The 14,409-nt window shown below is 43.1% G+C and overlaps 1 protein-coding gene across 1 annotated transcript; it reads right to left on the bottom strand.

The window, feature by feature from the left end:
- Positions 1-10,678: 10,678 nt before the first annotated feature.
- On the bottom strand, positions 10,679-13,147 carry LOC130866219 (igE-binding protein-like). Its single transcript, XM_057757438.1, has one exon. It carries the CDS (start codon positions 13,145-13,147, stop codon positions 11,330-11,332), a length of 1,818 nt encoding a protein of 605 aa, XP_057613421.1. The 3' UTR covers positions 10,679-11,329.
- Positions 13,148-14,409: the final 1,262 nt, after the last annotated feature.

The raw sequence follows: 14,409 nt of genomic DNA, 5'->3' as shown, positions 1-14,409 counted from the left end.
GCAGCTACAATGGTTAGGTAGTAAGGGCCCTAGCCTGAGGGAACAGAATTCCCTCAGGCACTGGCTCTTTTAAAACTATGCAGGGAACTTAACTAAATATCTGTGCCTCTAAAGAACTCAAGACTGAAGGTTTGAGGTGGAACTCTGCTTCTCAGAGAGGCTGAATAGCAAGTAGCTCACCTCCTCTCCTCACATCACCCAAGAAGTTCTGTTCTCCTCCTCCCACCTCCCTGAAAACCCTTCTGCAGCCGGCTCCTCCCTACCCCTTCCTGTCAGCTCGCTGCTGTCTCAACCTCCGGACTGCAAGTGCAGTTATTTAGTCAAACGCATCTTTGCATCATTTAACAAATGTTCCAGAGCATAAACAAAAATAATACACCTTAAAATAATATTCTACAACAAACTGGGATACAGAGTGAGTTCCAGGATAGCAAAGACTACTCCGAGAAACTGTCTTGAAAAACATAATAATAATAATAATAGTAATAATAATAATAAATAGCAACAACAATACTAATGAAACCAGAGAGGAGCAGATCCATGGCCACTCCCTTTCCCACGTGGTCCTTGGTATGCCAAGCTTTCTTACTAGAGTGACCTTCTCAGCTGCCGTTATTTCCAGTAGGTCCAGGGTGAGAGTGAATCCACTCTGTCAGCTGCCCCTTCAGCAACTGGCTTCCTATTGTCCCTCTGCGCTTAGTTGAGTTCTTTGAGCAAGGATGGACTTTGTTTATTTTAGGGGCATATGAACATGATTCCCTCCCAACTCCTGCACGTGCTGCGGGACTTCCTTCCGTGGCTGGATGCTCTGGTCTCCTCTGACTTTCTCCTGTACCCCTGCAGTACTTCCTGTTCTCTGTATCAAGTTTCATCTGTGTTTTACTCTCTGCCAAGGTTCAGTTTCAGCAGTGAAATCTCTGAGAACAAAAGCTTCCTTTGTTTGGATGGTTCTTCCTGAACATTCTTTGGGCTTTAGGTATCACCTTCCAATATTTATCCATTCGAAACATGTATGGTTTCCTTGTGTCAGGTACTACAACTGCTCAGGAGGGGGCAAAGTCCTTTTCCCTAACAAGCTTGAGGTCTAAGGGACACTATAAACAGTGATGTTGAGCACTTCTGCAGATGTTAAAGTTTACAAAGATATATCTAGATCTATTTATTCTCAGATATAGTAACATTTATACATTTAGCTATTAATGGATTCTCCATATTTAACACCACAACTATGCCAAGGGAGTCATGAAACTTACTTTCCCATGATGTAATTCAGATTCATCCTGGAGAGAAACTTATTAAAGTAATGGATGTGGGAAAGCCTGAAGCGAGAACCACACTGCTGTTTTCAACACGGAAGACTTCATTTCAGGAGACTTAATAAATATCTTCCTCTGGCTGAGCGCCAGAGGTTCTGTTGACCTGTATTAGCTGTGAATTTGTACTAAAACCTCAATTCAGAGCCATTAGAGAATTTAACATCAAAATTAAGAGAATATACAACATATGATTTTAAAATATGGGTTATATAAATTATTACCAAAATTCACATGATACAGAGTCTAATAGACTCGTGTAATCAGTTTTTGTTTGGTGAAAGTTGAAGAATACCCAGTGATGTTCGGTTATATGCATGGTCAACTGAAAAGTATGCTTCTGAGAATTTCCACACAAAACTTTTCTGTGACATCAAGTGCCACGTCCGTAAAGGCCTGGGGTCAGTGTCACTGTGGGGATCTACATAGTTCAGACCAACATTCCAAGGTTCTTTACTTAATTTCCCTTGGAAAAGACAGATAATATAAACTAGGAAGCACATTCATAAAATGGCATCAATAGTGGTATGAACCAGCTGACATTAAATGAGGAATACACTCTCAGAGAAGTTGGGGGAGGGGATACTGTAATCAGAATATATTATATGAAAAAGAACCTATTTTCATTGAAAAATATCAAGACAGAGGACTCAATAGGGAATTGACAGACAGAAGAAGTGTTACACAGTAAAGTTATGGGCGATAATGGAGACAATAGTCTCTGATCTAAGAAGAAGATATTCAACATACAAAACCAGGAAGAAGAAAGTTCGATTGAGGGGTTCACAGGCTCCAGAGCACAATGACTTCATTTATCTGACAAATAATCTGTGAACAGAAGACCTGTTTTTAAATATTTAGTAAATTGACATCAGCAAGGTATCAAAGTCAGTATGTGCAAGGAAGTTTCTATGTAAGTAACTTGATAAGATAAGCAAGAATAAACATGTGATTAAACAAGAAAGACTGAAGAACAGGGTGAAATGCGATTACACACAAAAGACTGAACACAATAAACATGTGATTACACATAAAAGGCTGAAGATCAGGGTGAACATGAGATTACACACGAAAGGCTGAAGAACAGTGAGCACCTATACAACTCACGCATGGGAGGGAGGAGGCAGAATCGTATGTAGGACTAGAAATTAAAGAAGTCTGTTGAGTTAATGATTAGTAACCAACAATCAGTGTCCTTTGGAAATAATTCCTAGACCCCATTTTGTTTAAAAAACATTAGTGCTAATTCTCATTTTATTGTGTGATATTTTCTTGACATGACAGTCCTGTCTAACAACATAAAGCAATTTTTAAAACGAGGCTTAATTATTGGAAAAGAAAAGACAGTTTTCAGATGGTTTGATTGATTATCTACTTTAAAAATCTAATGCAATCATCTTATCTTTAATCACAATTAGAATTAGTTTATCAAAGTCTATAGTCAACACACATCAAACATTAAAATCAATCAGTTGATCTGTGAGGTATTGCACACTCATGATCTTGAATCCAAGCTCTTAGGAGTATAGAGCAGGAGGGTGTGAATTTGAAGCTTGGGCTACTTAGCAAGACCTCGCCTCACAATCCTCTCCCTTCCTGTCCAGCTCCAAAACAAAAAGACAAGAGCATTGTCACATGCCAGCCGCAGTCACTGGGAGGTTCCAGGCTTTCATGTGGATTGCCATGTTCTCCTTCGAGAAACAGATTTATCAGTGTGGGAGAATGCCATCGTGTGTTTCAAGTACACAAACGTGGTACTGCACAAACATGGTACATCATTATTATACTTTGTAGGCAGAGCCATAAGAATGGTGTCTTATCTGTCTTTGAAAATCTCTGAAAATTACAGAGCAAGATACTGAAGTCTAGTAAATAAAATAAGTTATAAAAAGCTGAAACCCAGTAACAGTGTTAAATCACTTTCTGGTTAAATATATTTTGGGTGGAAACATCTGAAGGGTAGAAAGGAAAGAAGAAAGGCTAATTACTTTATCCCTAGAACTGCCGTCAATTACTCTGCCACAACCATCCAGCCTACATTCTTCTCTCACTAGGACATGTGTTATTCTAATGTTTAGGTTGAACACAAGCTTCTACAGCCACAGGAGTGTATAAAATACAACACAAATTCTCTTTTGTTCTTAAAAGTGTTAAGTGTTAACTGCTGAAGGGTAGGATGTATATGTCGTTAACTTGTAGACTTAAGACACAGGATTATTTCCCCAGCTCCAGTACAGGAGTTAAATCTCACCCACACCTTTGTGTGCCACACGGAGGTGGCATTCAAGAGTGTGCCCTCCATCGTTGGATGTGGCATGTTTCCCATACTGATAAGACAGTCAAGAAGTCCTGTTGCCCTGTCGTTTAATTAACTTCATTCTTTCAACAGAGGCGTTTGTCAGATACTTGAACACCCAGACGCCTTGAAGACACAACCGCTCAGTTGAGGAGTGAACAAATGCTGAGGCACATCTAGTAACTCTTAAAAGACACCAGCTCAGTAGCCTGTCTCAGGACTCTGGTAAGAGAGCACAGATCTCAGGGTGCCTCTCAGTATCAAACACAACATCATCCTGAGGCCCGCATGCTGTGAATCTTCCACATTGTTTCCTTCTTGTGGTACAGAGAAGGTTCCAAGCCTGTTCCTTCTGGTGGTACAGAGAAGGTTTCAAGCCATCCTCTGCCCCAATTTTGTCTTCGAGTTCCCAATACTCCTTTATTCAACAATTGATCAGGTCCTCATAATGTTGTTTCAGGGAGCAAGTTGCTTGTTTGTCCCGGCCACCTGGCTAGCTTAGCCCTGAAATAACCACACAGAAAATGTATTAATTAAAACACTGCTTGGCCCATTAGCTCTAACTTCTCATTGGAAAATGCTTACACCTTAATTTAACCCATTTTTATTAATCTGTTTATAGCCACATGGCAGTGGCTTTCCTGGTAAAATTTTCAGCATCTGTCTCCAGTGGATCCATGGCATTTCTCTCTAATTCTGCTTTCTTCCTCCCAGAATTCAGTTCTTTCTTCTCTGCCAGGGACAAGACATTTTAAAGGACACACATATCCAGTGATTCAGTTTCTCCAGCTAGGTCCTACCTCCTAAAATTTCTAATACCTCCCAAATAATATCACAGGTGAGAACCAATCCTCTGACATATGAGACTTAGTTTGCTAGGTTCATATTTAAAGCATAGAACAACTGTCTGATACTTTCAAATATAAACCGCAGTGTTCATTGCTCTATGTAAGCAGAACCTGCTCTTTCATTTCTTGTCCACAAAGACTCAACTAATCTCACAGAAATTATATTAATTGCAACATTGCTCAGCCAATGACCCAGGCATATTTCTAACTAGCTCTTACATCTTGAATTAACCCCTTTCAATTAATCTGTGTATTGCCACAAGGCTGTAGCTTACTAGAAAGATTCTCCTTTGGCAGCTACATGGTGTCTCTTTGACTCTGCCTACTTTCTTTCTATATATCTCTGTTTGAATTTCCCACCTGGCCCTACTCTACTAAGCATTGGCAGAAACAGCTTTATTCATTATCCAATAAAAGCAACACATATACAGAAGGACATCCCACATCATCTTCCCTTTTATGTCCAATTAAAAAGGAATTACTTTAACATAATAAAATTGCATATAACAAAACAGGTATCAAGTAACAATTATAGTTACAAAATTTCTTTGTGAGTCTAAAGTTTTATATCTAATTTATCTTTTATCATAACTAAGCAAACCTATAATTATCTCTCTTCAACTTTTCAAAGACTCCAGAAGGATGTTACCTAAGTAAACAGGAAGTGAATTATAAACAACTTCTAAACCTCTAAAATTCAGAGAAATCTTTCTGCCTGGGCAGTCATCCAAAGTTCTTTTGTAATTTTGGAGCACCCATTTTCAACCTACTGACTCATAGTATCTGGCAGAGTTTTCAGTGAAGCAGAAAATTTGAAGATCTGTTCTGCCTTGTACTGGCAAAGTTTATCAGCTGTTTTCTTCTGTGTCCTGCAGAATGTCTGACAGTTTTTCATAAAGCAGGAGCCCTACAGGATGGTCTTAACTTCTTTAGGCAAGTTTAGCAGTCATTTTTCTGTGGGTTCTACATATCAAGAAGTCCAGACAAGAGCAGTTTCATGCCCAAATGGCTAACTACCTCCATAAGGAGCCTCTTCAATGCCCATCGTCCTCTTGAAGTAGATTGGTGCTACCAGGAGCAGATGTGTCTCATTGTCATGAAAAGTCCTAAGTGAACAAAACATTTTAAATTCCATATTCTGTAGGTCTTTGAAAGGTTTGAAGAATACCTAGTCATCTGAAATATATTTCTGTACATCTAGAAAACCTAACTGACATGACTATAAGTTTGACTATTATAAATGACTATCTATTAATCTGTAATTTTAAATTATATATTTTAAATGAGCTGTATAAGCATAATACTTTAAACAAGAACAGAAATATATATACACAGTGTAGCAAATTGACCTTAAATTTTTATCAATAAATCAAAGTCCATACCAATGTAAAGAATTAATTTATATATCATATCCCCCCTTTGATGGAGGAGTTACTTTTATTTAATAAAGAAACTGCCTTGGCCCATTTATAGGCCAGCCCTTAGGTGGGTGGAGTAAACAGACAGAATGCTGGGAGAAAGAAGCCGAGTCAGGGAGTCGCCATGATTCTCCCACTCCAGACAGACGCAGGTTAAGATCCTCCCTGGTAAGCCAGCTCGTGGGGCTACACAGAATATTAGAAATGGGTTAGATCAATATGTAAGAGCTAGTCAATAAGAGGCTGGAGCTAATGGGCCAGGCAGTGTTTAAAAGAATACAGTTTCCGTGTAATTATTTCGGGTAAAGCTAGCCGGGTGGCGGTGGGAAGCAGCCCAATAAGAGGTTGGAACTAATGGGCTAGGCAGTGATTAAAAGAATACAGTTTCCGTGTAATTATTTCGGGTAAAGCTAGCCGGGTGGCGGTGGGAAGCAGCCCCGCTGCTCATATTACAACACCCCTTTAAATAAAAACAAGCATTTAGAAATAATATTAGGGAATTTGGGCATAGCTCTCTAGACTACTTCCTGCTGGTTGTTGCACAAAGTATTCTTAGGGTTCATGGAGTGGGTCTTGTTCCATCAAACCACATTAGCCTGAAAGGAATCCACAGGTTCTCGTTTTCTGTGGAAACAAAAGCAGAACCTCTTTTCCAAAGCAACATATATTTAGATCCAAATGTTGAGGTCAAGATACCTTTATGTTGATTTGTCCCGCGCAACCGTCTCGCCAGCAAGAACGACGCGGCACACACAGGATCCTTCTGCAGAAAGCTTTAATGCGTCTTGAGAGGGAGAGCATAAGCTTACAGAGCGGAGACCCCAGAGGACCAAAGCCCAATCCTTTTATAGGTTAATAGTCCTCGCCTCCGACGTGTCACGCTCTGACTGGTTGCAGCTCGTCAGCCCATATGATGCCACGGGAGAGGCAGAGAACAAGGGATGGAAATTTCAGTTGGTGCTGCCGAATGCAGGCGCCATCTTGTAATGGAGTATGCAGGGGTGGCTCCCCACATCTCCCCCTTTCTAATATATTAAGGCAAATAGGCTTCCCAGATTATTGAGGGTAGAGACAGTGGTCATACTTCCCACAAGCAAACATACAGGACTTGTACGAAAGTCATCCCTAGGTTTATCGAGACCTGAGATGCTCTCGACCTGTCCTCTGCCGTTTTTCTGGGAAAGGGAGATTAAGACAGGCAACCCTTATGCAGTACAACATGTCTCTCAGAGAGGGTGTTATAGCAGCAACTCTCTGTGCGATGCGCTTCGCTCAACACCCCTCTTGGGATGAAAGGCCAGACACTCTACCCTGTGCAATGAACCTAAGTTCCGGGTGTGCAAGAGCTGTCCAGCGAATAGCCTATTGCTTGAGCATAGTTAGCCAGATGTCAGTGGGAGCCCCCTGTTCTAGGACGACAAGAGCCTGTGCAATCACCACCTTGTCTCTTTTGTTTTGGGTTCTGAGCCTGCAAACCAGCCAGAGGAGAACACCATTCTGCAGCAAACAATCACACCAAACAACCCCACCCCCACCCATCCTTTGAAATAAGAAACAGTCGAGGAAATCTAGGAAGACAGCCCCTCCATGAAGGACAGATCAAGGCGGGTAGAGTTGATTTAGACAATGGCGGCTCTCAACTCGCGAAGCGTCTGTTCAAATTCAACGGTCCAGTTCTGCAAAATGAACTGCAAAAGACTTATAGACAAATTAGCTGCTCTGGTAAAATTTTCATACTGAATGGAAGTAACACATAGGCCAGGGAGCTTTTGTTCGTAGCCCAATTGTGCCATCTGCCATAGATGACTGTAGCATTGATTACAATATTACTGTTAGATTCCCATCTAGCCTCTTTTAGCCAGGCTGAGGATTGGTTACAGGAATCACTATTATTTTGTTCTTTCACCAGGAAGCAAAGGCTCCCTTTAAGGGAGATAGTCCTGTTTTCTTTAAGTTCTTGAATTTGTTCATCTTTGGGCAGAAAGGCAAGTCCCAGTTCTTTATTAGTGTCAAAAAATCGGGGGAAAACTTGTGCATTATACATTACCGGCATTGGCAATGGGAATGTCGACATTATTCCCCAACGTGGCTCCCCTGGAATTACCAGAATCTTAATCATCAACAGCATCACAAGAAGCGCCCTGTTCTTTTTCTTTATGTTGCTGGTCGGTTTCATTTTCCTGCTCCAAGACAGTTCTGGTGAGTCTCTCAGGGACCCAAAAGGGATTTTCTTCATCCTGTGGAAAAACACAAACAGCTCCCCTGGATCTTATTAAAATAGGATCTGGGCCTTTCCATTCATTAGTCAGCACATCTTTCCATTTTACTAATTCCTTAGGCCGCTGTGGGTCCGAGCAATGTCTCTGTGCTGCGGTTTGATCATTTTCATCCGAATTTAAAAAATTCACAGTAAAAAGTGCTACAGCAATAGCAACCCTCAGTACTGGGGGTAAGTCCTGTACAATTCCCCCTTTTTGTTTTATGAGATAAGATTTAAGCGTACGATGTGCGCGCTCAATAATACCTTGTCCCTGAGGGTTGTAAGGCAAGCCTGTAACATGTGTGACTTGCATCTGTGCACAAAATTGTTTAAATTTTTGAGAAGTATAAGCAGGTCCATTATCAGTCTTGAGGCATCTGGGCTTTCCCCAGGCACTCCATGCCTCGAGGCAATGTTGAATAACATGGCAAGTTTTTTCCCCTGTAAGTGGCGTTGCATGGAGAACACCAGAACAGGTGTCTATTGACACATGAACGTATTGTAACTTTCCAAATGAGGGGACATGAGTAACATCCATTTGCCACACCTGTAGTGGTAAAATTCCTCTGGGGTTGATACCTGTATGACGAATAGGAAGAAACTGACAGCAATTGTGACATTGGGTAACAATATCACGGGCTTCTTTTCTGGTTAAAGAGAAGCACCTGCGTAAAGTCTCAGAGGTGACGTGGAAGTTATTATGAAAAGCCTTGGCAGCTTGTAAGGGTGAAGCAAATGCGGCTGCAGCCAGTCGCGTGGCTTTGTCTGCCAAATCATTGCCAAGGCTCATTGGTCCAGGGAGGCCCGAATGGGCCCTAATGTGAGTGATAAAAAAAGGAGCTTTCCTATGCAGTAGACAATCCTGTAATTTTTGAAAAAGAAGTGCCACTTTGCTTGTGGATTTTATAATCCCGGCAGTTTCAAGCAAGTTAACAGCATTGACTACATAAAAGGAATCAGAAACAATATTGAGAGGGCCCAAAAATTTTTGAAAAACTTCCAACACCACCAGGCACTCCACTATTTGAGGGGAGGTCTCTGTATAGGATCGTGAAAACACCCTGGAGCCTACAACGTAGGCTCCAAGACCGCCCTTTGAACCATCTGTATACACCACCAGCCCATCCTTCAATGGGGTGGGTGAAGTCACTCGGGGAAAAACTATAGGGTGTTCCGCAGCAAATCGTATCAAAGGATGTTTAGGATAATGATTATCAATCTTTCCTAAAAAGGTGGTGACCAAAATGGCCCAATCATCAGAAGTGGCAGCCAATGTTTGTACTTGGTGGGAGTTATAAGGAACTATAATGGAAATGGGGTGCTTGCCAAAATGGCCAACAGCTGCCTTCAAGCCTTTAAGGGCAATTTGAGCTATGGCTGCAGGGTACCAATCAATTATTTTATGAGGGGAAGCATGTGGATGGACCCATAAAAGCGGCCCATTTTGCCAAAGCACTGCAGTGGGCAACTTCCTTGTTTTGAACACGCATAGGGAAAAGGGTTGGGATGAATCTATACGGCATAATTGTGCCCCTTCAATGGCCCTTTCCACTAAAAGGAGGGCAGCTTCGGCTGCAGGGGTTAAAGATCTGGGGGAGGTAATGTGGGCATCTCCCTCTAAAATATCAAATAAGGGCTTTAGGTCAGCAGAGGGAATCTTTAAAAATGGGCGAAGCCAATTAATATCTCCTAACAGCCTTTGAAAATCATTTAAAGTACATAAATCATTTCTGTAAATTTTAAGTTTTTGTGGAAGAATCTTATCTGGAAAAATTAAGGAACCTAAAAAATGCCCAGAATTAGCAACTTGGACCTTTTCGGTAGCAATTTGGAGGCCCCAAAACTGTAAGGTCTTAAGTAATAAAGGATAGGCTTCTTGAAGAAGTTTTTGATCTTTATGACATATAAGCACATCATCCATATAGTGAATAACTATTAGCATTGGAAATTGTTCTCTTATTGGCCTTAGGGCCTCTTGTACATACAATTGACACATAGTCGGACTATTTGCCATGCCCTGGGGCAATACCTTCCATTGGAATCTCTTATCAGGTTCCATATGATTAATGGAGGGGACAGTAAATGCAAAACGTGGTCTATCAGGAGGATACAAAGGGATGGAGAAAAAACAATCTTTGATGTCTAATATAATTAAGTTCCAATCTTTGGGCAAGGTGGAAAGCACCGGGAGCCCCCGCTGCACAGCCCCTAGGGGGTGCATTTGTTCATTAATGGCTCTTAGATCATGTAGCAAGCGCCATTTTCCTGACTTCTTTTTGATGACAAAAATCGGGGTATTCCAAGGGGAGGTTGATGGTTCAATGTGTCCCAAGGCTAGCTGTTCAGAAATAAGGCTGGTTACCGCCTTCAATTTTTCAGAGGTCAGTGGCCACTGGGGAACCCACACCGGGGTCTCTGTTTTCCATGGTGCTGCCCCAGTGGCGCCTAGGAAAAACCCAGGCCCTGTCTTCCTTGGTTGGGGTCAGGCGCCACAGGTTCTGTCCGCCCTTGTCCTAGGCGCCCTAGTCCTTTTCCCACCTCGTACCCTATCTTTCTCATAATATTGATTGCTTGTGGTGAATATTCATTAGATAAAGTAAGTCCCATGGCTTGCATAACATCCCGTCCCCATAAGTTAACAGGCAAGGCTAGTACATACGGGGTGAACCGTCCCTCCTGTCCTTCCATGGTCCTCCAAATAAGGACCGAGGAGCTGATAGTTGGGTGAGCATTATATCCCAGTCCTTGTAAAGAATGTGACGCTTCAGTAGTTGGCCAAGATTTGGGCCACCAATGGGAGGAAATTATGCTTTTGTCCGCTCCGGTGTCCAAAATGCCTTCAAAACGCTTACCATTAACCCAGAGGGACAACTTTGGCCTATCCTGGAGGCTAACAACTAAGTAAGCTGAATCCTGGCCTGAGGATCCCATCTGTCTGTCTTCTGTTTTCTGATGAGCATCACCTGGGAGGAGCAGCAGCTGAGCTATTCTATCTCCTTTACTAATAGAAAAAACCCCATTAGGACTGGAACATAATACTTGAATCTCAGGGACATGTTGATTATCAATTATACCAGGATGGACAATTAGTCCCTGCAGGGTGAGCGATCCTCGGCCTAAAAGGAGACCTACGCTCCCTTGTGGCAATGGTGTAGGCATCTGAACAGGGACAGGCTGCACCCCCATCTGGGGCATTAGTAAGAAGTCGGAGGAGGCGCACAAGTCCACTCTTGTTCCGTTTCCGGGGGAGCCTCGTCTGTTGCCTTGATAAACCTGTTCCCATATTTTTGTGGGCCCTGGGATCGAGGGCCCACTGCCCCGTTTTTTGGATTCTTATTCACAAATGTCTCCATAGGAGGGAGAACTCTGCCCTTTATATCCCTTACTGAGCGACATAGCTCAGCTTTGTGGTAGCCCTTACCACAGCGGGTACAGAGGGTAGGTGGAGCCCTTTCTCTTTCTGATGCTCTACAGTCCTTTTTAAAATGCCCCGGCTTTCCACATTTAAAGCAAACTCTTTTGTCAGGCCCTTTAAGGGGGCGCTTTTGAGACTGTAAAATGGCAGCAGCCAATCCTACATTAGTAAGGGGACCACCAAGTTCTCTACAAATCCTGAGCCAATCTTGTAACCCTTTATTCTTTCTTGGGGCTATGGCCGCGCGACATTCCTGAGTGGCGTTCTCAAAGATAAGCTGTTCAGTAAGAGGCGCGGCTGTTTCAGGATCACCAAAGATGCGCCCTGCTGCCTCTGTCATTCGCGCCACAAAATCTGAAAAAGGCTCCTGGGTCCCTTGAATAATCTTAGTGAGCTGATTATTCACTTCCCCCTTTTTGGAGAGTGCCTTCCAGGCCCTAATGGCCATATCAGCGATTTGCCGATATGCACCCCAGTGATAATCTGTTTGATTAGCTGCAAAACGCCCTTGACCTGTCAGGAGGTCGAACGTCCATTGTTGCTGTTCCGGAGTCAGAGCCATAGCATTGGCCCTGGCTTGCTCCTGTGCAGCTTCATGCCAGAGAGCTTTCCATTCCAAATATTGGCCCATGCTGACAAGCGATGCTTTCGCCACCGTCTGCCAGTCAGCTGGGGTCATGGCGGCCATGGCCAGCCTGTCCAATTGTGCTAGAGTAAAGTTGGCTGTTACTCCATATTTTCTGACCGACTCTGCCAATTCTTTAAGTTGATTATACTCTATGGGTGCATGCACCCGTCCTCCCTCTGCGCCTTCAAAAACAGGATAAGCAAGGTGTAGTTTTCTTTTTACTTTCTCCGGGAGGAAGGAGAAGGACTTCCGGCGCATTTCATAAGGAGGGGGCGCTGAAGGGACTACCTGCGGGGAGGCTGCATAAGGCTGCCGCTTTCGGGGCTCTCTCTTACTCCGCAAGTGATCATCAGGATGATACCTCTCCTCCTCATATCTGGCTTCTTCCTCCTCTAGTTCAGCTTCTTCCTCAGGGTCTAAGTCTTCTTCTTCTGAACTTTTAGAATCATCGGAGCTATCGGCAATTAAAGCTTCAAGCTCTTGTAAAGGGTATAGACTAGTACTTCCTTTCTTTCTTACAACAGGCAAGGGACCTCTAGGGTCCGATGCATACACCCCCTTGTCATTAGACGCACCGGGGGGGCCATTTTCCTTAATTGGGACTGGTTTTTTCTTGCGCGCGCCCAACCTCTCACTACGCTCAGTTTCTGACATGCTATCCTGGACTTCTTCAAGGACATTTCGTCCCTCCGCTACAACAGCCCGACAGGCTTCATCCTCTAAACAGTTCTTAATAAGTTTCCAAATGGCCCTTGTCCCCTGTCTCAATTCCCCTTCTGCCAGTTTTTTATCAAGATCTTTACCTAATTTATTCCATGAGGCAAGAGTCAAGGACCCGGAGCAAACATACCAGGGAGCCACCCGATCAATTTCTTTGACAAAATTTTTAAGTGTCCGATTGGCAACTTTTATGTCTCGTTGCTTTAACACCGTTTCTAGCGCTGTAACGATAGACTGAGAGGAGCCCATGATAACAAGCAGACACCCGCGGCTTATCTACGTCCGTCTTACAAGTGTGAAGAAAATGAAAGTAAACTCCGTGTACGGCTCTTTTATCTACAAGAGACTGAGGCACGCAACAGAGTGCTGCCGCTTATCTACGTCGGACTTAACGCACCTAACAATCATAACGGTGAAAGCAGAGCATAGTAGCACTCCCAGGACAATCACTATGGCTTCAACACTATCTTCCTAAGGCAGCGAGAGGTCCAAGCCAAAATCCAGAAAGGACATACCTCTCTGAGCGTATCCACCTGCAGTTCTGAATCCTCCTTGAATCCAAGGGATCTCCGATGGTGCTGACGATGTTGAGGTTCCCGGGATTTCGGCACCAGTTGTCCCGCGCAACCGTCTCGCCAGCAAGAACGACGCGGCACACACAGGATCCTTCTGCAGAAAGCTTTAATGCGTCTTGAGAGGGAGAGCATAAGCTTACAGAGCGGAGACCCCAGAGGACCAAAGCCCAATCCTTTTATAGGTTAATAGTCCTCGCCTCCGACGTGTCACGCTCTGACTGGTTGCAGCTCGTCAGCCCATATGATGCCACGGGAGAGGCAGAGAACAAGGGATGGAAATTTCAGTTGGTGCTGCCGAATGCAGGCGCCATCTTGTAATGGAGTATGCAGGGGTGGCTCCCCACATTGATATAACTTAGAAGCCCCCAGAATCAAAGAATTCTTTGTAGTCAAAAAATTCAAAGAAAACACAATAATATACATACATAGTCCAGATTCTCTGTGTATATTCCATCTTTACATGGTTTATTTTTGACTGTATTACTTTTTAATATTTATTTTATTATCTTTACTCCTTTAAACTATGACTATCTGTATTCTTATCTATGCTCTTTTTCCTCTTTCTCTTAAGCCTATGTACATTTTTTAAACATACTGTTACCCAGTCAGAGGCTTATTATTTTTCCGAATCTGTCTTTATTGTGCACCTGTAATCATTTTCTGACCAGCAGCACTTTAAAAGAACATGCTAAGTGGGCATGGCTCCACCCACTCTAACATGGTGGAGGTAAGTTCACCACCTCTGTGAACCATGCTCACCATCCCAGCTCAAGCGATTCAGCAGGTCTATGTTGCCATTAAGCAACTAGTAGCATGCTGCTCACAAACGCCATTGAAGTATGGACCTCCTGAAGAGACAGAGTTCATGTTGCCAGCATGAACCAGGAAGCCTTCTCTTAAAGAAGCCATGCAGTTTTGCTGCTTATGCTGAGTCAG

The sequence above is a fragment of the Chionomys nivalis genome, chromosome 25, assembly GCF_950005125.1.
Source record: "Chionomys nivalis chromosome 25, mChiNiv1.1, whole genome shotgun sequence".
Lineage (NCBI taxonomy): Eukaryota > Metazoa > Chordata > Mammalia > Rodentia > Cricetidae > Chionomys > Chionomys nivalis.
This window is presented reverse-complemented; position numbering and strand designations above follow the sequence as displayed.

Bases quoted from the DNA above. Each gene is read 5' to 3' on its own strand.
- LOC130866219 (XM_057757438.1), bottom strand. From the start codon at position 13,147: ATGGGCTCCTCTCAGTCTATCGTTACAGCGCTAGAAACGGTGTTAAAG.